The following is a 23,498-nucleotide window of genomic DNA, read 5'->3' as shown; positions in this document are numbered from 1 at the left end:
AGGTCAGCCCCAAATGACAATAGTAGGTGATATCCCTTCCTACTCCTTTTCTGTAGATGCAGGGGTCCGCCTTAGCTGGCTTATATCCCAACTTAAGGAGGGTAGCCTCAAGACACAAATGCCACCGCCTGGCTGACTGATGTAAATCATAAAGTGCTTTCTTCAACCGCCACACTGAATCGCTATCGGGTGTGGTGAACCCTTGTGGTGCAGCCAGGTAGATGTTATGCTCAAGGGGCGCATTAAAATAGACTGTTTACATCCAAATGTCTCACGTGCCGGCCTTTCAAGTGAGAACGAGTCTGATTGTTTGGCTTTTTACTGTGGGGGAAAAGACATTGTAATCAGCGTATCTTGTGAGAATCCTTGCACCACCAGGCGGGCTTTGTAAACATCGCCTGCTTTTCACTGTTTAATTTTGTACACCCAATGGCTGCCAAGTACCTTTTCTCCTTCTGGCAGCTATGTTCTATGAAATGCTTATTCTGCAGGACTTGGTACTCTCTTTGCATTGCATCTTGCCATTTACATCTCTCTTTTTCTGGCAACAACATTACTTCTTCATAAGTTTGTGGCTCTGTGGTAACATTGCACAACGTTACCTGCCCTGGTGCAAATGTTTGTGGGGGTAATCCCTTTGTGTCCCTCTGGGAGCTCCTGGTTATAACTGCTGACTCATCCTGCCTTTCTTCAGGTTCAGACACTGCCTCTGATTTACCGTAAAAAGGTTAATCCATCTCTGCTCTCGGTGCTCCCCGCTGAGTCACTGCCTTTATCTCCTTGTTGTGGCAACAAATGGTCAGCTTCAGGCTGGCTGGCCGGCACAAGGACAGAGCCATCCTGCACAGTCTCCCATTGCTGTTCATTGAACTGTGCAGATCTAGAAAGAGTGATCTTCGGGTTCTTATCTACAAAGCGGTAGACCTTACTCCCGCTTTGGTATCCTAGGAGAGTCAGTTTTACAGCCTTCTTTTGCCCCTTTTTTCTAAACTTCTTTGGCACATGAACAAAAGCAAAACTTCCGAAAATCTGGAGATGCCCGAGATAAGGAGCCCTCTGGTGCAGGGCCTCGTTGGGAGTTTTGTCCACTGTAGGGCTGAAAATTCTATTTTGTATATAATTTGTGGCCTTTGGTGATTCTGTCCAGAACCGCTTGTTTATCTGGGAGTCAAGTAACAATGCCTGAGACATCGTCTGCAAGACGCGATTCCTCCGTTCCACCAACCCATTCTCATAAGAACAGCCCCACTGGATCAGGCCATAGGCCCATTTAGTCCAGCTTCCTGTATCTCACAGCGGCCCACCAAATGCCCCAGAGAGCACACCAGATAACAAGAGACCTGCATCCTGGTGCCCTCCCTTGCATCTGGCATTCTGACATAACCCATTTCTAAAATCAGGAGGTTGCGCATACACAACATGGCTTGTACCCCGTAATGGATTTTTCCTCCAGAAACTTGTCCAATCCCCTTTTAAAGGCGTCCAGGCCAGACGCCATCACCACTTCCTGCGGCAAAGAGTTCCACAGACCAACCACATGCTGAGTAAAGAAATATTTTCTTTTGTCTGCTCTAACTCCCAACACTCAATTTTAGTGGCTGTGCCCTGGTTCTGGTGTTATGTGAGAGTGTGAAGAGCATCTCCCTATCCACTCTGTCCATCCCCTGCATAATTTTGTATGTCTCAATCATGTCCCCCCTCAGGCGTCTCTTTTCTAGGCTGAAGAGGCCCAAACGCCGTAGCCTTTCCTCATATGGAAGGTGCCCCAGCCCTGTAATCATCTTAGTCGCTCTCTTTTGCACCTTTTCCATTTCCACTATGTCTTTTTTGAGATGCGGTGACCAGAACTGGACACAATACTCCAGGTGTGGCCTTACCATCGATTTGTACAACGGCATTATAATATGAGCCGTTTTGATCTCAATACCTTTCCTAATGATCCCAAGCATAGAATTGGCCTTCTTCACTGCCACCGCACATTGGGTCGACACTTTCATTGACCTGTCCACCACCATCCCAAAATCTCTCTCCTGATCTGTCACAGACAGCTCAGAACCCATCAGCCTATATCTAAAGTTTTGATTTTTTGCCCCAATGTGCATGACTTTACACTTACTGACATTGAAGCGCATCTGCCATTTTGTTGCCCATTCTGCCAGTCTGGAGAGATCTTTCTGGAGCCCCTCACAATCACTTCTGGTCTTCACCACTCGGAAAAGTTTGGTGTCGTCTGCAAACTTAGCCACTTCACTGCTCAACCCTGTCTCCAGGTCGTTTATGAAGAGGTTGAAAAGCACCGGTCCCAGGAAAGATCCTTGGGGCACACCGCTTTTCACCTCTCTCCATTGTGAAAATTGCCCATTGACACCCACTCTCTGCTTCCTGGCCTCCAACCAGTTCTCAATCCACGAGAGGACCTGTCCTCTAATTCCCTGACTGTGGAGTTTTTTCAGTAGCCTTTGGTGAGGGACCGTGTCAAACGCCTTCTGAAAGTCCAGATATATAATGTCCACGGGTTCTCCCGCATCCACATGCCTGTTGACCTTTTCAAAGAATTCTATAAGGTTTGTGAGGCAAGACTTACCCTTACAGAAGCCATGCTGACTCTCCCTCAGCAAGGCCTGTTCGTCTATGTGTTTTGAGATCCTATCTTTGATGAGGCATTCCACCATCTTACCCGGTATGGATGTTAGGCTGACCGGCCTATAGTTTCCCGGGTCCCCCCTCAGCTGGGGTGGCCCTGTTGGTGAGCCTCTGCTGTATTCCTCGCTGCCTCAACCAGGCTGTGAGGCCCCTTCTTGTGAACTCTGCCCCCTGCCCCCAGTCTGACTGGAGTTGAGCCACCTTAAAGGGAAAATATCTTCGCTCCACATACTCCACCCATTCTTGTATGGTTTGAGCAGCTTGATCCTTCGACTGAAGGGGGTAACAAAAACTGTGCCTTGTATGTGCATCCAGAATAACTAGGGCATATTTTGCACCCCCATATGATTCTGGATATGGTCCAATCAGGTCACATGCTACCAGCTCAAACAGATGACTGGTCACCCTGTCACTTTTCTTAGCCTCAGGATAGGCCTGGGACTTAGCTTGCTGGCACCCAGAACAGGAAAGTACTTTGATCTTGGCTTTAGGTTTAAACCAGTTGAGTGCTCTACTGTCTTTTTTAGCAGCTGATACCCTCTGTGCCCCAAACGCCTATGGAGGAGGTGAATGCACTGATCATGAGGGGGTTTATTCTGGCAGCTCACTTGGGCTGCCTGTGCTGTGGCTTCCAACATATACAAGCCTCCACGCAGCACACCTTTCGCACACTCTCTGCCATTCCTTTTAACATTGCAACAACCACCTCCAAAAGTTACCTCAAAGCCCTCTTTATCCAGGGCTGCCACACTTAGCAGATTGTGCTGCAGTTGGGGGGACATACAGCACATTTCCCAACTCACCAACCCCAGGGATTGCCACAGTGCCTTCCCCTTCAACAGGGGAGCACAAGCCATTGACCAAGTTCACAGACGCAGTCGTTGCCTCTCCCAGTGTAGCAAACAATTCCCGATCTTTCACCACATGTTGAGTTGCGCCACTGTTTAGGGTCCATCCTCTTCTGCCGCTTTCCTTCGCTGCCTGGAGCACGGAGACTTGAGTGCCATTGCCCCACCTCCGCTTCCAATCCTTCCTCCCTGCCGCCTTTCCTTTTCTCTGGGTACAGGATCACTGCAGATGGTCAGCCGACCCACAGGTGTAGCAGCGCCTCACCACCAGGACTCCTGGTACCTCCAGGTCCTTCTCCACAGGTGCAGCTGCTCTCAGTGCAGGAGGAGGTTTCTCACAAAGCTGCCAGTCCTTGGCCCTCTTCTGCTCCTCTTCCAGGAGCTGCCCAGTAAGATAAGCCATTGTGAGTTGTTCACGTGGGAGTGACTCGAGTGGTGGCTAGAATATCGTAGCTTTCATGCAGGGAGGACAAAACTATGAAACATTTGTGGAGTTCTGAGAAGGTCACATCTTCCTCCTCCAGTTCCACAAATGTAGTCCTCGTGAACTGCAGATGCTGTGACACGCTGACCCTGAGCTGCAATCTTGCCCGATACAGTTTCCTCCTGAGGGGCAGCTCAACATGCAAGGGTTTAAAAAACTGCCCCTGCCCAAATTCCCTCTCCTATAAATGGTTAAAGGTATAGGCACTCTGTCCTCCATTGGATCTGGGCACTCTTGAGTGAGCATCCGAACCTCAGAGCCCACCCCTCTGCCTGTTCACTCAAGCCAGTCCCAGTACTACAGTATTTTGTTTCTAATGCATTCTGCTGTGCATGCACCTGGCCCCCTTTCACATCTCACATCCAGAATAATGTGAGCAGAAGGGGCAGCAGTGGACTCAGAGGTACTGCCCCTGGTGTGAGGAACTGCACTCAATGCTGAAGCAGTCAAATCATTACCTGCCCTCAGCCTGCCTGAGTCACTGCTCTGAACCTGCCTGCTTCCAGTCAGAACAAATGCCCAGAATAGTGACTCACTCCAAAACTGAGGGCCGGGAATTCTCCAGGGAACAATAGTTCTTAATTTGTGCACATTTTTGGCTATCACGTTTTTTTGGCTTCCCGTTTTAATTTGAGGAGGGGGGTGAGCGTCCCACACAGTTCAGAGCCAGGGAGTTGAATCATTAAAAATTGACTCAGTTCCACTTTATATATATATATTAAGGCACCTCCAGCCCGTGGCCTCAGCACTGCAAGGGTGGAGTGTCAGGAGCTGAGCATCCCTGCTGGCCAGTGGGGAGTTTTTCAGGATGGGGGGAGGGTGGGGGGAAGACAGTACAGATCCCAGTAGACCCATCAGGGCCAGCCATACTCAACATGGGGTAAAGGAACTGAGGAGACCTCAGCTTCAGCTATTTCTGTCCAACATTGCATATGTTCAACAGGGATCAAATGTATACACCTGTGGGCTGGGCAGAAATGGAATAACATTGTCACGGTGGAAAAAGAAAATCTCTAGGAAAGCATCAGTGGCCTTATGCTGCCACACCCTTTTACCAATTTGTGATTTTTGTACAGGTATATAGGTCACAGCTGCTGCTGAAGGACTTCCCCAGCAAGAAGGGTGAGCAAAGGGGCACCTTCATTAGTTTGGAGCTTCTAAAGGGATGGGTAGGAATGGACGCCAGCTTTCTAGCTGGCATCTTTGGGTACAAAATACTTCATAAACCTTATCCATAGCCCTCCTAAACTCTGGTACATATGCATGTTGTTGCTTAGAGGTCAAAGCAAAATGATCTTACCAAATATTGCACCTTCAGCATAGCCATTCTTGTCATCGGGGGACTTCTTTGGACACCTATGACTTGATCCACTTGGAAGCTAGCTTTCTATTTCTTTGAACAGGTCTGCGCTGCTTTGCTTGCAGTTGTCAACTAATCTGATACTTCAGCCTTAATCACTAATACAAGTTGACACTTTAATGGCAACACTATTCACTAATTATGGGGTGGGAAGAGGGTGTCTGCTTAATGCTGCTGTGGGGACATTTAAACTAGGACAGTTCTGCAGCCAACACAACAGTGTCTTGAAGTGCAGCTAATGTGAGAACAGGACAGATGGTGCTAGGAGGAATCCAATAAAGTTGACTCTTCTGCTTAGGGGGGAAAGGCAGTCTTGCAGGGTACGTGTTCTAGTGAACTACTCTAATCACCCATAGTGAAAACTGGAAAGGCTGAGACTGGTATGTCTTGTCCTCCCTTTACTATAGTTTGTCAGTCTTTAAGAAAAGAGGCTATTTGTACTGTAATCTGTTGGGCTAGAAGATGAGCAGTTGGTATTTAAGAGTAAATGTAACTGGAGTAATACTGGCTCACAACACAAATAAATGCATTTTTATGAACGCTCCTGTTCTCTTTGTGAGCTTCTGTGAACTAGAAGTCAGACTGGGAGATCATGATGATGAGAGAACCAGCTGCTAATATCTTAGTGACTTGCAGCCCTAGAAAAGGTCCTTGTTAAGAGCCCTCATTTGCCCTATGATTAGCTTTTGACAGAAATGAGTGACCACATCCTTCCTATGCCAGTTGCATGCAGCTTGTATCCCCAGCCTCAAAACAGTCATCCATCCAAAATACAGACTCAAGGCAGGGAACATAGTTTTCTCACTAAGGGCACAATCCTAACTGGGTCTACTCAGAAGTAAGTCCTATTTTGTTCAATGGGGCTTACTCTCAGGAAAGTGTGGTTAAGATTGCAGCCTTAGTTTGTGTACCACCATGTAAGCTACAGCCATGCAAGGAACAGCCATGCTATTACTGGAGGTCATCAAGTTCTGCCAAGGCATACCATGGGAATACACAACTCACAGCCTTAAGGAACTAACAAAATACAGTTTATTGAGCAGTATATGATTCAATACAGAAGTTGGCATTAACTCGTTTTTAAAATTACCCTTTATCTGGATACCTTGCCACTCTGAAGAAAAATGGCACATACACCGTTAGGTCAGTGATAATTTAAGGCATAGCCAAAAACCCATTCTCCAACACAGAGGCACTGGTGAAGATGCACCTTTTAGTACTTTAGGCCCAGGTAGTTCAAGATCTGTACTTAAGATAGGGACAAGAAAGCCCAAATCCCAATGCAGAATGGTGAAGCTTTAGCCTCTTGTTTCCCATATACCAGTGTTGCCCCTCGATATCCACATCCAGCCACTCTCATAACACAGTCCATGACAAAAAATGATTGGTACAGTATTCCCCCCCACTCCCAGGAACAGAAGGCACCTTTAAGTCAAAAGGTACAGCCATCTAACACTCACCACAACTCCAAGCTACTTTAATGCTGTCACACTATGTACTCCTCAGAAGCTGCTGACAATAAGGCCACATGTTCTGGGATGTGCCTGAATAACTCAAATACATCATGGAGTTAGACAGGTCACACTGCATTAGGTACTTGCTACTGAGATAATGACTCTCAGTTAAGAGGCACCCAACCTAAAAACCAGAGGTTTTAGAATGCTCCCTTCTAAACTCCTCACCCTAAATCCACACTGCAACTGGAGAAAAAGATGCTGCGCTATTGCAAAAAAGTATGAAAAAGTAGGTGGGCCCTGAGGTACTGTACTGCAAGGATCCTGGAATTATCCCCATCTGAGATTGGGATTGCTCATGCCTCTAGATGGAGTTGCCAGATCCTTGCCCAGAGAGTACCTAAACCTTTAAATGCAACTGGGGGAGCACCAGAAACCCCTGTTTCAACTGATCTTTTCCTCCCTGCCTGCTACAGTTAGGACCCCCTTTTCTACTATAAGGGGCAGATGCAGATATGAAAAGGACCAGTGGAAGAATGGGAGAGAAGCATAGCAGCTGCAGTGTAGGCACTGTCATGGGGGTGGGAAAAGGGCCCGAGAGCACTACTCCCAAAAGAATAAGCAAGGCAACTGAAGGCCAAGAAGGGAAGGGAAATACATCAAGAGAGTCAGCAGAGAAACAGGACCAGAAAGAGCCCCAACAGGAGACAGAAACTCCGAGTACAATAGCTTCTATTTGAAGACTAGGGGTGGGGCAAGAGCACTTGCATCTTCACCATCTCCTTGGGCAGGATTCAAAGTCTAATTATACACACAGCACAGGTCTGGCAGGGTTCTTCAAAGAGAAACTGTTCTCTGCTGTCTGCAACTGCAAATATCCTCTTCACTAAGATTAAACTTGCCCTCTCAGCTACCTGGGGGAGAGACCACGTTGAGCCATTAGCAGAAAGCATATGTATCAGAGAGTACAGGAACTTCAGGTGCCAGAACTGCCACAGATCTAAGGTTTTAGAGACTGCTTAAGAAAGTAAATTCTTTGATTCATTTGACTGCTCTTCCCACCCCTTACTTACTTTTTTTTTTTTTTTTTAAACACAACAAGACTGACTCAGGGGAGGGCTCCAGTTCACAGTTCAGATTGACCTTTCATCAGGCTTCCTTCTGATTCAGCACAGATAAATTCCCTCAAGGCTGCATTACCTAATCTGAGCATCAAGGAAGCAGTTTTCTGCCTCCAACAGGAATGTGTACTGCAAACCATCATGGGAGGCTTTCCTGAAACCTCCCATGTCCAGAAAGCAACTGAAGTGCATGGGCTAAAAGGGTTCTCTTGGAGTCTGATCTGTATCTCTTTAAGAAGCTCCAGCTGACTCCTGCCAGCACACCAAGGAAGCCAAACCACTAAATGCCTCCTTTCTCAAGTACCAAAATGCAAGAATTTTGGTTCTGATCTTGAAAACTCAGGGAATATTTCTGTGCTGACTCCATTAGGGAAAGAACATCTTTCCCTAATAGAAGGCAATGCTGGATTTGCCCCCAGGGGGATTGAGGACTTTGTTGTGTGACCGCGGCCGTGGCCCCAGCCTGGGCTCGTGATCACTGATCTTCAGTTCTGGCTCTTTGGTGTTCTTCTGTGGCTCTCTTGCACTTGTGTCTTCCACCTGCTGCCTCTGATCTTCTGTAGCTGCAAAATGAAAAGGTGTAGTCAGGCAGCCATGCTAGAATATGGCATTTGCTCACCTGCTTCATTTGCACTGCTTGGTTTTTTTGTATTTATGTATCCCCTACTTCTCCCAAGTCCCATCTTTAATTAACACTCAATTTACAATGGAGTTACCAACACTCCCTTAATATCACGTACACTGAGCAAATATGGAATCTCCTCACCCCCCCCCCCAAAATAACGAGACACTATGCCCTGGACAACAACATTTCTCCACTCCAAGTGGGGATGGTTAAAAAAAAAAATAGTTGAGTTTAGAGTTGCCTGCCCTGTGCATGTACTCAGTGACATCTCTAAGTCAATCCAATAAGCAACCCAGTCACTGCAACCCTGAAACAAGAACGCATAAAAGGGAAGTGGAACTAGTCCCAGGGCATCAAGGAACAGATACAGCACTACATGCAGTCAGACACAGTCTTCTATAGAAGGGGACCATATTCTTATAGCCTAACAATCTGTTACTTAAAGTGCTCCTTTTACATTAAACTCTTGAAGCTCTCCAAGAATTTTACCCACCAATTTGTTACCAGCAAACCATATCAAGAAAATGGCATCGTTCAAAACCGTGAGTTAGAATCCCCAAAGGATCTGGACGAACACTTGGGCTCCTGAGGAATGTTGATCAATTGGATTCAATCTATAAGTAACTCAACTTCAAGACCACAGCCAGGTGGTATTTGACAACCCCCCCCCCCAACTGCCCTGGTAGGCTGCATCATTTCTAATCAAATGTCAGAGATAGCACTTTTATATCTAGCAGACCTGGGATAAGAAATGGAGCACTCAGTCAAAAATCTTAGCTGGGATTTAAACTATTGTTAACGGTCCAGATATCCAAACGCAAATGGGTTGTCTTGCTACAATACTTCAAGGATTCTGCCATCCCAATTCACCCCCAGGGACCTTACTGTTCTTCTGCTTTCAGGAGAGAAGGCTATAATTATGGGTAACCAGCATTCTATGGAGATGCTGACAGAGAACAGTGGCTGGCTCAACTCTGGGACCTTTTTTTTTTTAAAAAAAATTAAAAATGTTAACTCATCAAAGGCTGGTTTCTTTGGGAAAGCTGAAGTCAGAATGACTTGTGTTTGAGCAATGCAGCCAGATTCTGCTAGTATTTTGGAATAGACCAAAGACAACATTGCTACTGATTTTGGTATTCTTAAGCCAATGCAGAAAATTTCATATTGTAATTGTTAGCTGTTTTGCTCTTTTCCTAAAGATATATACAGTGGGCCCTCTGTATCCATGGGGGATCCATTCCAAGACCCCCAACAGATATAGAATTCCATGGATAATGAAATCTATAGGGGGCCCAAACCAGAAGTGCCTTCCAGTCAAGTCTGGGAGGCCCGCTGAGGCATTGATAAGGAGGACCCACTGTACACTTGTTTTGTATGTTTTCAACAGAGTTTTAAGCTGTCTGGAGGGGAGAAGTGTACACATTGACAAGTTCTGCTTCTCATCACCTTGCTTCTAGAAGTGGTTGGAGGTGAAACTGATTGTACCTATCCTTTGTGTGGGACATGAAAAACCCAAAGCACCATTTGGCCCAAGGTCACTCAGGGAGTTTCAGAATTAGTTATCCTCCAAACCCCTCCCAACCTCAAGGAAAGGGGGGGCACATTGTCCTGAGCAACTTGAAGGATGAGGTAACTGCAAAACAATTCCAGGTAGCTCAACCACAAGTCTTGTGACGCAGTTGCCATCAAGTGGATGGCACAAGACAACTTATATTGGAACACAATATGCATCATAGCAACAGATGATTAGAAAAAGGACTCGGGTACAGCTGAACATCTCTACTGCTAAGAAATTTTGTTCCACTTACCTTTTTGTATTGGCTCCTGTGGCACATCCCCTCTGTCACGCAAAACAACGTGATCCTGGGACAAAGGGAGGGGAACACACAATGTTTAAAAAGATGAGACAGCAAAAACTTCTAGGAATTTATTGGCTCATCCATACATGACTCTAGGTTTGCTTAAGTTACAGGTGTAAGTCTAACCTTCATGCAGAGAAGGTAATGTTCCTAACAGCAGCCCTTTTCAAGGACAGTGCTTCCAGCATGTTCACACTTGTGCAGTGTTGCCTGCATACATAGATCAGCTCAACTCAAAACACCGGCCAAAGGATTTCAACACCATACAGAGCCAAATATCTCTAGGCACATTTATTCTCCAGTGGACTAACGTGTCATTTTAATTCATGGTAAATTGAATTTAATTCAATTTTAATTCTGTGCAACTCTGTGCATTTCACAGAGAAGGCTGCCTCAACACTATGGGGATTATATTCATTCTAAAATTTGGTTACCCAACACCCCAGATTCATCAATTTATGGACAGAAACAAGTATCAAGCAGATCCAATTGTCCTAGGGAAGAAGAATAGTCCAAGCTTCTCAGAAGTTTGTTTTACATGGATGAAAGCGTATTAATGTAATTACCTTTGGTTTGTTTGGGTGTGCTTTGACAATGCTGATGGGCTCTGGAGACCCAAAGATATTGCTCGTCTTCCCACCAGGTGGATTTGCAAGTTGACGAAAAGAGTTAGGCTTATGCCCCTCAAATATGCCACTCTCCTTCCCACCTACAAAATAAGTGCCAATTAAGTTAGCAGAACTTTTTCACCTCATCCCCTCAAACAGGCAAGTGTCCACTGTCAGTGTTACATTTCTGTTCATCATGCATTGAGAATCAACGGAACTAATTTGTCTGTAGTGGGGAGGGGGGAGAAGAATGCCTCATGCACAGGAGACTCCACTGTTGGGCAACTTGTTCAACTAGTATTATTGCAGTGTTTTGTCTTACAAAGGACTGAGGCAAATTTCACAACAACTACTAAAAGAGTTGCCATGGTCTCTTCATGTATTCACATGCATGCAGAAATACTGTAGCTCTTCTTGCTGCTGTAAGCTAAGCAGCATTGCTCAGACAGGCTCATATGACCCCTTTAACACACATGTTCACTGGCAAAATGGGAAGGACTGTTTCTGCCCAGCCTCAGCTTACTGTTTGCATGCCTTAAAATACACAAGAGGAAGATAAGCTGCACCTTCTTCACTACTTCCACTCATTGTTACCATAAGCAGAGAGCTGGTGTTCCCAGCTTAGGCATACTCCAGAGCTCAGGGCACGGATGACCAACCACCCTTTTAACCAGTTATACTGGCAGTGCAAGATATGGCATTACTCATCTCTCCTGCATGGGTCTGCGTTGCAAATGACCATCACAAAGTCAGCAAACTAGTGCTTTCACAAGTTTTTCCTTGCAAAGTTTCCAGTGTTAAATTTTTAGGGTGATCCTTCCATCCCCCAGTAGACACCTGCACTCGTGTCTAAGGAGCATTCTTGGCAAACATTTCACACCTAGGCTGTGCAACCAGACATTTCTCCACAGGAGCCAATTGCACGTTTGTCCAGCAGGCTGCATTTCATTAATCAGCAAAGTGACAGCATTTTCCCGGTTGTATGCAAGATGCTGGCTGACCTCCGCAACCCGTGTAATCTGAAACAGTCCTAGCAACTTAACAGGGACAAGGGCAAGATAGGGGTTCTGAATGGCAACACAATATAGCAGACTGTGCCCTAGAGCAGAAGGCTTATCTGTTCAGCTGGCAAATCAAACCCGCTACTTGTTCTCATAGCGTTCCTCAAAAATGGGATGGCTCTCACCAGGAGGGTTCGCTCTCTTTGGGATGTTCTGAGGTTCGTCGGCTGGTCCAAATATGTTTGATGCCATTCTGTGTATCCTGGTGGAGGAGGAGACTTCTTCTGGACTGCCAAAAAGATCGCTGGAGACTCCTCCAGGAGGTTTCATTCCCCTGTTTTTCAGAACAAATATCAACCATTAGACTATGTATCCAACCTGAATTTTACAGCAAGAGTCAGGAGCAGGTAGCCCAGCAAGACATTCCCCCAGCTTTGTGTCCTCTGTAGAGTGATTTTCTCAAAACATTGGGAGGAAAGGTATTAGCCATTTTCCAGGGGAAAAGCCTCGAGACCCCCATGGTCCACACATCCCATTACTGCTTTCTACAGAGTTACAGCTTGCTTAACTGCATTCAAAAATAAGTCAGAGGTAGCACCTGGGTCCCTCTGGTTGAGGAAAAGAATGCACGTAGTGCATAAAAGATACATTTGCTGTTCACTGCACATGCTCTTCTACATGTAGCAAAAAAAGTCTGTGCAAAGACCTGCTTCTAATGTCTACACAAACAGGCTCATGCTGGAGATATTCCCATTGTCTCAGCTGTTGGGCAAGGTTTTTTCCACACCCAGCTTCAAACTTAATAAAGCTGAATGCGCAACCCAAAAAAGGTATCCACACCCTTCTACAGTTTGCATACAAGTTATGTCTTACTTGCATCTTGAAGCCTGTTAAAAAGAAACATACCAGTGTGGTAAGATGTTCACAACAGCAGGTTTAAGTGTACTGATTTTGATTATCTCCCCTCCCTAAAACTTGTTCTGCTTTTAGACTGTTCAGCTGAACAATGGGCTGCTTTTCCACTGATTTTAAACACTCTTATTTTGATACTGTATAAATAAGGTCGCTACAAAAAAAAAAAAAGAGCCACATTTGGTTCTTGTCATGAATATGTACAGTTTAGGCCCAGTAGCATTGCAAAGCCTGAACCACAGTAACCCAGTAACAAAGAAGGGGCTTGCAAGGGGCTTGCAGTCCTAGCTGCCAGGATTTACAATTCAATGGAAGATGATAATGTAGCACCTAGGCAGGCAGAAAGACGTCCATCAAGGATGGAATGAAGCTGTAGATCTCCAGGGAGGAGGGAAGAGCTGAGAGGTGGAGCTTCCAGCCCCACTTCCAGAGGACAGGGTCTTTGTTCCTTGTCTCTGAGTGAGAGAGGTGGTGGGTGCACATCCTGCCCCGCCAGGACCATGTGGCCATAGGTAACTGGCCTGAGGATTTACAAAAGAAGCTGACCCAGGTGAGGGTTAGAGATTAATAGAGTTAGCCAGTTAGCTTTGTTGTTTTATGCTGATACGTTTCCTAGAAGTTTTTTATGCCTCTAGCATTTGCTGCCTTTTGTAACTTTGTGTAACCCTATGTACTTAATAAAGTAAAAATCTTTTTACCATGTTGGTTCATTGTCTGTTGGGGACAAAGGTTCAGAATCCTGCCTAGCCGTTCAGCAAGCTACCAAAAATCCTCATTGTGGACTAGAAACTTGAGGACTGAGACTTTAAGTAAAGAAAGTGCTCAGTGCCTACAAGGGATATAGTTAAGCCTAGAGGGCCTCGGTTTCCCTGGACTGAGGCACTGGCTCTTACAGGGTGGTGGCAGTACTACCGAACAGGGATCTTTGAGGGCTCTAGGGTTTAGAACCAACAACTCTGAGCACCCAAAACCCTGGGAGCGAGACCAAGTGTACAACAGTTCTGACACAGGCAAAAAAAGTGAGGTGGTACAACAATACCCAAGGTGCAACAAGGGTATCTTTGGAGGGCTGTCTTTGGACTATCTTGGGTGGACAAGTCATCCTTCTGCAACAGTAGACCCCCCCCCCCCGGGTGTTGTACATGTGCCACTAGCACAACATATACTGCGAGGCTGTTGCAGTCTAGGAGTCTGCTCTTGAGCTTTAAGCAAGGACACATTCCAAAGCCAAGCCAAGGATACAGTGAACAGGATGCTGGTGTCATTAAAGAATGCCGCTTAGATGGCAGGAAGAGAGGTGGCTGGAAGAACTGCTTACTGTAACATTTGGTATGGATTCTATTAAGAGGGTTAGCAGGCCTCTCATCTTTTTCTTATTACAAACGCAGCTGGAAGTGGGGGGGGGGAGAAAGTTTCAAGTTAGAATCACAACATGCAGACTAGATCTACTCCCAAGTGCCATTTTCCCATTAAAAACCCTCCCTAATACTGCTATTTGCTGCAAGCAATAGTTGGGGGGGGCAGAAACTGCCACAGGATGTGCATGAGGGAAGACTAGCCCTTCCCTCCCCACACTGGGTGGTCCCAGAACGCAACTGTATTGGGGAATAGTCAAGCCCTCCATGGTTCAGCTGAATATACTTCAGAGGTTGTCTTTAACACAATATGTAACTTATCCTATGTACTCTAAAAGTACAGGAAGGGAAAGGGTGTATTGGGAAGGTAGTCAAGCCTCTTAACACAACACACACAATAAATGAAGTTTGGCCCTGAAAATAATTCTGTGGAGCAAAAAATTAAACAGCAGAAGTTCCCAAACAGGACACCGTGACGAGTCTCCCAGGGTGCAATGGGTCAGCTGAGCTGCTCTGTAGCGCAAGTGCAGAAGACTGTAGAGCAGAGGACCTGCTCCGAGGCCTGTGCATGCTTTGATTGTGCCAATCTGTCCTCCTCAAGAGGTTTTACGCCAAATTTACATAAGAACAGCCCCACTGGATCAGGCCATAGGCCCATCTAATCCAGCCTCCTGTATCTCATAGCGGCCCACCAAATGCCCCAGGGAGCACACCAGATAACAAGAGACCTCATTATGGTGCCCTCCCTTGCATCTGGCATTCTGACAGAGCCCATTTCTAAAATCAGGAGGTTGCACATACACATCATGGCTTGTAACCCATAATGGATTTTTCCTCCAGAAACTTGTCCAATCCCCTTTTCAAGGCATCCAGGCCAGACACCATCACCATATCCTGTGGCAAGGAGATCCACAGACTGACCACATGCTGAGTAAAGAAATATTTTCTTTTGTCTGTTCTAATTCTCCCAGCACTCAATTTTAGTGGCTGTCCCCTGGTTCTGGTGTTATGTGAGAGTGTAAAAAGCATCTCCCTATCCACTCTGTCCATCCCCTGCATAATTTTGTATGTCTCAATCATGTCCCCCCTCAGGCGCCTCTTTTCTAGGCTGAAGAGGCCCAAACGCGTAGCCTTTCCTCATAAGGAAGGTGCCCCAGCCCAGTAATCATCTTAGTCGCTCTCTTTTGCACCTTTTCCATTTTAGCCTTTTTTCCAGCACAATCCTGCAAGTTAAGTGCTGATGACATCTGGGTTCAGCAACTGGCAGGTTATCACCAGCTTGGTAAATTTGGGAAGTGCTGCCATATACCAATGGCCTGAGAATCCAGTTTTTACCACAGCCAGTAGCCACCACCAATGAAGGCACTCACACTTCCTGCAGACACTACCAACACTTTAGGCAACTAATTTCTGCATCACAAAATGAGGGTGGGAGGTAGGAACTGGGAGACTTTTTTTTGCTAGTGCTATTTGCCAAGAGCATAGGAACCCTGTTTTCAGCCACCCCCATCATACACACCACATTCTAAGACTCTCCCAGGAATCATCTTTCTGTACAATCTGAATGCACAAATAATGTTACGCTGCCATGGAATTATAGCTGTTTTCGTTCAACATGCCACAGTGTAAACAGGTCTGCAGCCTCACACCTCTCTCTGTCAAGGGGAGATAGCAGCAGTCAGAAAGAACAGGGCTCTGTAGCCTAGTGCCACTTAACTCGTGCAATTTAAATCTAAACATTCCCTCCTGGCAAGGCAGCATCTGACAGCCTGTTGGCGAGGATCTCAGATTTGGTTCCACGCTGGAAAATTCATTTGCGGCATTAGCATTTTAAAAGCTGTTACAGGAGGAAGCACTCAGCTATGTGTAAGGAGAGAAAGGAAGCCAAAAGTTCCTCCTTTGCAATTCTTCAATCTCAGCAAAGTTGGCCTTAACACACAGGATAAATGACAACCATTGATCTCTTCAGATTTTGCTACATTATATATCCCTTTGAGCTCTTTTTAATTAAGCTGTTTCTGCAAACCCTTGCTAAATTAAAATATCACTTTCAAAAGTTAAGATACCCTTATACAAAAACAGTAGTCATATGACATGAAAGTTAAACTCAAGCACTTATATACATACAGAGTCAGCGTAATCACATTTAAGATACAAAGCCAATGTGTGGTTCTGAGACATTTACATATATATGTCATATACACACACAAGTTAACCAAGCTGACTCTCAGCTGGTTAGGATTGTGCCCTTAGCCACTTTGGAGGCTGGATGTTTAAGAGGGGAAAAAAGGCTTTAAAGCTAAAGCAATGAAGTAGGTGAGATTAATTCACACCACTATTTTCCATTTTAGAGAAAATTTGGAGCCCCTATAACAGTCGTGTCTTATTTTGGGCCCAGACACCATACAATATTGGGAAAACTGTCCTCAGGGCCAGTGAGCTGACCAATCACAGGCAGAGAGTACATGCCCCATTCAGAATTGTCTGAGATCACCAAACTACGGCATGCAGGCAGGCGCAGTTCCAACATATGATTGCATTGCACCACTACGGACTGAAGATACATATTGTATACAATAAAAGGAGTTGCAGACTTTGTGCAAACAATGCCAAAGACGCAAACAATCCCACAAGAAAAGCTTCATACAACTTGTCTAAATAATTGAGCACTACAAGACCTCTCAGCAACGTAGCCTGCTCGAGTCACACATCCCAGACTGCTAGAAACATGGACAGAATGTTTCCAGCATTTCTCAGGAGCTGGGTGGCTTTCACTATGTATCCACTGAGCCTGCCTTTCAACACCAGGCACGAAGTGACTGGTTATACATGCTTAACTTGAGGAAGAAACACACTACATGTTTAATAGCACTGTTGTCAAGAAACACACAGCTGACAGACTGAGGGCCCAATCCTATCCAATTTCCCAGCACTGGTTCAACCGCAATGCAACCCCAAGGTAAGGGAGCAAATGTTCCCATACCTTAAGGAGGCCTCTGGGACTGCCTGCCCACCACAAGATGCCTAACTAGCACAGCTGCACTAGAAAAATGGATAGGATTGGACCCCGAGGCTGCAATCCTATGCACACTTACCTGGGAGTAAGCCCCCTTGACTATAATGGGACTTGCTCCTGTGTAGACATTCATAGGATTAGGCTCTAAATGAGACATTCTGCCATTGGAAGGGGGCAATTTGGAGGAGTACAGAGAGGAAACAGAGGTCATGCTTCTTTGCATGCTGCCACAAAGATACAGTCCATTTGAAACCCACAAGGGTTTGAGAAAAGTTGCAGGCAGAGAAAGGGTTACAGAGGCACATAGCCCTGTGTTCTAGAGTGGCCCTCAAGCTGTTGTTTCCTGAAATAAAGAAGTAATTGAGGTTTGGATTATGTGCATATGCAAATCACAGCTACATGCAACCAGCAAGGGCAACCAGGCCACACAATTTTAACAGGAGACTCCATTCCCCTAGGACTGGCCTACAGAGCATATTCAACCCATCTATTTATTTATTAACAAAAGTAGTAGTGCCAAGGGAGACCCCATACAAAAGCAATCCACTTCATGCACACATCTCTTTATTATACAGATTCCTGGGTGGAGCTCTGGCTTCCAAATCAGTCCTGATCCCCCTGCGCATGTCAGATATCAACACAGTACCCCTTTTAAAGCCAAGAACAAGCTCCCTGAACACCTCTGACACAGCATGAAACCCACCCAAATTTATTACCCTTGTGACACCATCTAGGAGCACACTTTACATCACTTGGAAAACCATCTCCAGAAACACACAGCTGCAGTTTGCTTTCAAATGTCCCTGGCTGGCACCACTGTTACTCAAAACCCTGGAGCATTTATGCATAAATGCTAGTTTAAAGGCAAATTGTGAAGAAGGATACAGAAAGCTGGGGGGGGGGGAATAGATGCTCTAGTTTTTGTCTTAAGTTACTGCTTCACAGGAAAATGCAAGAAACTCTGGTTGCCTGAAGTGGTGATTAGTAAGCTGTTTCAGAAAGATTTTATGCCTCAGGTGCAGAAGTCTCTGGGAGGGTGCAGGCGCATAGCAAGGAGATCATTTCCACCAGCCAACACCCACTTTGAAGACAAAGCTTCCCATCACAATTGAGCCTTCCTGAAAAATCATACCAGACATCACGGTCTGATGCCCTTTAGCAGCCCAGCATCTGATCCACCTCCTACAGCAAAAATCTATTCTGGAGTGTCACAAGACATGAGCAATGAAACCCCTCAGGGAAAAGAGCTGCAAAGAGGAGCACATCAGCCCCAGTGTGATAAACCAACCAAGAATTTTTTCCGGTGAAGTGGCACCTTGTGGCAATCACAGCCCACTCGTCCTCACTTGGAGCTGTACGAGAGATACACAATACTTAAAAACACTCCAACTGCCCACCCAGGAAATGACAGTGTCTCTCTTACACATATCCACAGCATTTCCATTATCTCTGGCTGCACACCCCCAGGTTGCAAACTGGAATGCTGACCACATGCTATGACAAAAGAACCATTACCCCTCTTGCTCAGTGTTGGCAACTGAGATGGTAGCTGGCAGAGCTCCAGGTGTAGGATTTGGCCCTTGAGCTTCCAGTTGCTGATCCCTACTCTGAAGCAAACAGTCTCTGGTATGCTGGGATGGACATTACAGAAGAGAGAGGAAGATCCAATGTGACTTCCAAGTTGGAGCCCAATCCTATCCCTATCTACTCAGAAGTAAGTCCCATTATAGTCAATGGGGCTTACTCCCAGGTAAGTGTGGATAGGATTGCAGCCTCAGGGTCCAATCCTATCCAACTTTCCAGCACCGGTGCAACCGCAATGCCTTGAGGTAAGGCAACAAATGTTCCCATACTTTGAGGAGGCTTTTGTGACTGCTTTTCCACCGCAGGATGCAGTGTATGGTCCATTCCACTGCTGCACCAGCACTGGAAAATTGGATGGGATTGGGTCCTTAGTCAACAGAAGCACTCTGGCTGCAAAGCAACTCACATGGACAAATGCAGCAAAGTTGTCGCAGGGGTGACAAACTAGATTTTAAAGGCAAGTGATGAATGCCCAGGTAGCCCAGCAGACAAAACTTGCCTTTATCAAAAAGACCTGGGCATACAAGACCAGAATCTAACAGAATCTGGGCTGTATAGCACCATGACATAAACAGCCACTTTGAGGCTTCCATTAGTTCATGCAAAATACTTTCTCTGACCAGGAACCAAATTTCATCTCTCATCAAGACCTCTGGAAGAGGATAGTCCACCAGCTTTTTAAGAATGGGAAGCAACGAAAAATCTGGGCTCAAGTCCTCTCTCTGCCCACCCAAATGTCACCCACCTTCTCTCCCTATTTTCCCCTCTACAGCCAACAGGAAAGACAGAGACCTATCAAAAAAATCAACAAAGTGCTCACTCTTTAGTTGCCTCCTTAACTTTGCATTATCAAGCAGAAGCTACCAATCACACCTTTAAAAAAAGTTTAATCCAAGTAAAAAAAGGGTATGGCTATGAGAAAAAGTATATAAGAAGCAACCTTGGGTGGTCTAGCTCAGCGGCACCCTAACTGGTTGGCAGAAGGGTTTCATACAAGGGTCTTTCTACACACTGAAACTGGGACCTTGCAAAGCATTCTGCTTCACCACCAACCTAGCAACCTAGATACAACTTAAATAGAGCATCACAAAACAATATATGATGTTTGGAAATAAATGTTTTACTTTATTTTATAAATAAATAATAAAGTAATGGCTTGCTTTATTTTGTAAATCAATTATAAATGGTTTGCTTTAAATGGAAATAAATGGTTTGCTACAAAATAGTTTACAAAATAGGAGTGCAATTGTTAGTCAACTGTCAACTTGCCCCATCTGTCCTTCCATTCAGTTAAGAGTCATCAGCCAGCTTGGCCCAAAAGCAAAGGTCACTTGCACCACCCCTGAGCTCCTTGGAGGGTGGGTGGGATAAGAATGTGCAAGAAAAGCCCATTTTATTACATTACATCTCCACTACCCCTCTCCGCACCCCATGCTCAGCTTATTTAATACAAAAAATAAAATAAAATTCCCTTTGTTATTAACTTTGAATGCTAGTTCAGTGGGAGGTATAAATACAAAGAGAGCATTCCTGTACATTATCTTATCACTCCTCACAACAGCCCCTCAAGATAAGTCAGTAGGAAACAGTGGGTCAAAGCAAACCTAATATAAGATGTTTAGCTTGAGATTTTGCTGTAATAAATGAAGACGGTGGCATAAACCATGAACACACATAAACAGGGTACCAGATCCAATGGAGGACAGAGAGCCTATATGTTTAATCATGGTATAGAACAGGGGTGTCCAAACATTTTGGCAGGAAGGTCACACCATCTCTTTGACACTGTGTGGGGGGGGGGGGAAGAATTAATTTACATTTAAAATTTGAATAAATTTACATAAATGAATTTATTAGAGATGAAACTTATATGAATGAATGTCTTGCAGTAGCTCAAGGCATAGAAAAGGGCTTGCACAAAGCAAGGTCAGCCTCTCCTTCACTGCCACTGCTGCATCACAGACTTGAAACACCAAGTAGTGAAGGGAACCCTTGTCCCACAGCTCAGGTGAGAGGTCGAACAGTCATCCTCATGCTGAGAGCATTTGCGTTGGGCCAGAACGGGCTCCAGCAAGTCTCCAGAGGGCCAGAGGCTCATTGGAGACTGGGGGCTCCCCGAGGGCCTGATTGGGTGCCACTGAGGGCCACAATTGGCCCCTGGGTGGGGGTTGGGCACCCCTAGCATAGAAGAAGGAATTTTGGCAGGTGCAGCTCAACATGGAAGAGTTTTAAAAGTGCACCTGCCCAAATTCCCTCTTCTATACTATGGTTAAAGGTAGAGGCACTCTGTCCTCTGTTGGATTTGGTCACCCTGCACATAAATATTACTCCACATGTCTTTTGAGGCTGATGAGGGTTTTTTTGGTTAACCAGCCTGCTTCTGCAGCCTCTTAACCCATTTCTGCCCAGTTCACAGGTGTGCACATTTGATTCTAGTTGTGCTGGGCAGAAATGGCTTAAAAACTCACAAGCTCCACATTTTAAGTTTCATTAACAGAAGACAGTCATGTGCACCAAGATGACACATTGCTGTGTGCTCCCCAGCAAACCCTCATGAGGAACGCACTGAATACCATCCAGATTAAGGCTGCAATCCTATACACACTTACCTGGGTATAAGCCCTACTGAACCAGGTTTACTTATAGGTAAACCATGCCTAGGACTGTGCTGCTATATCTATGAGGGTTCACTTAAAACCAGATTAAGAGCATTTGTACAGGTTTCATGTGACACCATCAGGACATGTCCTGTTCCCCCCCCCCCAGCAAGCTCTGGAGAGGATCAACAAATCCAGATGTGAACTGAATCCAGATTTAATCTGATTTCAGATTCACCCAAATTCAGACTGATCCAAATTCAGATTTAATTTGGATTGGCCTGAATCCACATCGGATTTGGATTGACCTGAATGCACATCAAATCCAGATTTGATTCGAGTCTGGATTCAATGTGAATTCAGATTGACCCAAATCCAGATCTAATCCCAATCCAGATCTAATCTGAATCAATCTGAATCCAGATCTAATCCCAATCTGAATTTAATCCCAGTCCAAACCAATCCAAAACCAGATTTCATCTGAATCCAAATTTAATCCAGATTTGGACTAACTCAAACCCAGATTTAACCCAATTCAGATTTGATCTGAACTGATCCAAAATTGGATTTGATTCAAATTAACCCAAACGTAATCAGAACCCAAACCAATTCAAACCTGGATCTGATCCGGATCCACATCAATCCAACTCCGGGTGTGACCTGCAATCCCACTGAGCCGGATTTAATCCAAATCCAAACAGATCTGAGTCTGGCTTTGATCCGGATCAAGGAGCCTCTTGCTCCTAATTCAGGCTGCAGTCCTGTCCACACTTACCTGGGAGTAAGCCCCATTGACTATAACGGGACTTGCTTCTGAGTAGACATGCATAGGCTTAGACACTGAGGCTGCCGTCCTTACCTGGGAGTAAGCCTCGCTGACCATAACGGGGCTTACTTCTGAGTAGACCTGTTGGGCTGGCCTCTGAGGTTGCCATCCTGTCCACTTACCCGGGAGTAAGCGCCACTGACTGTAATGGACTTACTTCCGAGTAGACCTGCACAGGGCCGGACCTCCGCCAGCGCTCTCGGCTTCTCCCCCCCCCCCGGAGGGCGAGGGACCCCGTCCCTCAGACGCTCCCCCGCCCGCCCGCCCGCCCGCCCGGCCACGCACGCAGAGCGCCCTCACCTGGAGCTGGGCTTCGCAAAGTCCGCCTCGGGACCCTGGAACATGACGGCGGGCAGGCGAGAGAACGCAGAGCGCGAAAAGAAAGACGCTCCCCTCACAGTGTCGCAGCTAGCTCTGCTGAAGTCAGACCGCGGGCGGGACCGTCTCGGAAGCTCATTGGCTCGTCGGCCCGTCTCTTACCCCACCTCCGACCAATCACCGCGCAGGACCCGCCCCTGCCGCTGAGAGGGGGATTGAGGCGCGACTCCTCCCTCGAGAGCTTCTCCACGCTCTCCATTGGACAGGACCGCCGTCACTCAAAGGAAGGAGCGCGCCGATTGGACAGAGGCAAAGAAAGAGCGGCCCGCCCCTTTCTTGGATCGTTTTACCTCCATCCACTCCCAACGTTCTTTCCACGGAAGAGCCACGCCCCTTGCAGCTGATTGGCCCAGCAGACTCTGGCTGGGAGGGAGGGTGGCTGCTGCTCCTCCTCTCCTCTCATCAGTGGCAGCTGTGCAAGGCCACCCCACATGTGTTTAATATGTGCATTGATTGCAACGTGTTTAATATGTGCATTGCAACATGCGTGTCATAACATGTGCATGCAAATTATAGGCATGTCTACTCAGGACTGCAACAATGTTTCTCATACTTTTTAGCACCGGGACCCACTTTTTAGGGCAACCTGTTGGGGGACCCACAACCCACACAGATTCCAGTTGGCAGTGTGGAGGCAGAAAAGTTGGAATTGCGCCAGTTGGGCTTCTCCGATAGGGTTATAAAACTCAGACTATCCTCTAAGTCAGTGGTTCTCACACATTTTGCCCTGGGACCCACTTTTTAGAATGAGGATCTGTGGTGACCGGCCAGGAGTGATGTCATGACTGGAAGTGACATCATCAAACAGGAAATTTTTGAATTTCCTT

The 23,498-nt window shown here is 46.1% G+C and overlaps 2 protein-coding genes across 6 annotated transcripts in view; one reads left to right on the top strand and one right to left on the bottom strand.

Moving 5' to 3' along the window:
• Positions 1–1,236, top strand: part of LOC136633688 (major facilitator superfamily domain-containing protein 1-like) — an 18,970-nt gene extending 17,734 nt beyond the window's left edge. The window contains exon 13 of the mRNA XM_066609462.1: positions 1–1,236. This exon is cut by the window's left edge and continues 2,365 nt beyond it. The gene's annotated coding sequence lies outside the window, so the exon portion shown is untranslated.
• A 5,108-nt stretch (positions 1,237–6,344) lies between these two features.
• JPT2 (Jupiter microtubule associated homolog 2) lies at positions 6,345–22,658 on the bottom strand. Of its 5 annotated transcripts, XM_066640381.1 has the most exons (6): positions 22,594–22,658; positions 12,189–12,337; positions 10,961–11,103; positions 10,344–10,398; positions 9,421–9,516; positions 8,385–8,473 (listed from the first exon to the last, which is right to left on the bottom strand). In XM_066640381.1, exons 1-5 carry the CDS (start codon positions 22,635–22,637, stop codon positions 9,434–9,436), a joined length of 474 nt encoding a protein of 157 aa, XP_066496478.1. In that variant the 5' UTR covers positions 22,638–22,658; the 3' UTR covers positions 8,385–8,473; positions 9,421–9,433. The 5 variants fall into 5 exon arrangements, with proteins under 5 accessions (XP_066496474.1, XP_066496476.1, XP_066496475.1 ...); XM_066640377.1 differs by lacking the exon at positions 9,421–9,516 and having other exon boundaries at positions 6,345–8,473; XM_066640379.1 differs by lacking the exons at positions 9,421–9,516; positions 22,594–22,658 and adding an exon at positions 22,451–22,515 and having other exon boundaries at positions 6,345–8,473.
• Between the last annotated feature and the right edge of the window lie 840 nt (positions 22,659–23,498).

Source organism: Tiliqua scincoides, chromosome 13, assembly GCF_035046505.1.
Source record: "Tiliqua scincoides isolate rTilSci1 chromosome 13, rTilSci1.hap2, whole genome shotgun sequence".
Taxonomy (NCBI): domain Eukaryota; kingdom Metazoa; phylum Chordata; class Lepidosauria; order Squamata; family Scincidae; genus Tiliqua; species Tiliqua scincoides.
This window is presented reverse-complemented; position numbering and strand designations above follow the sequence as displayed.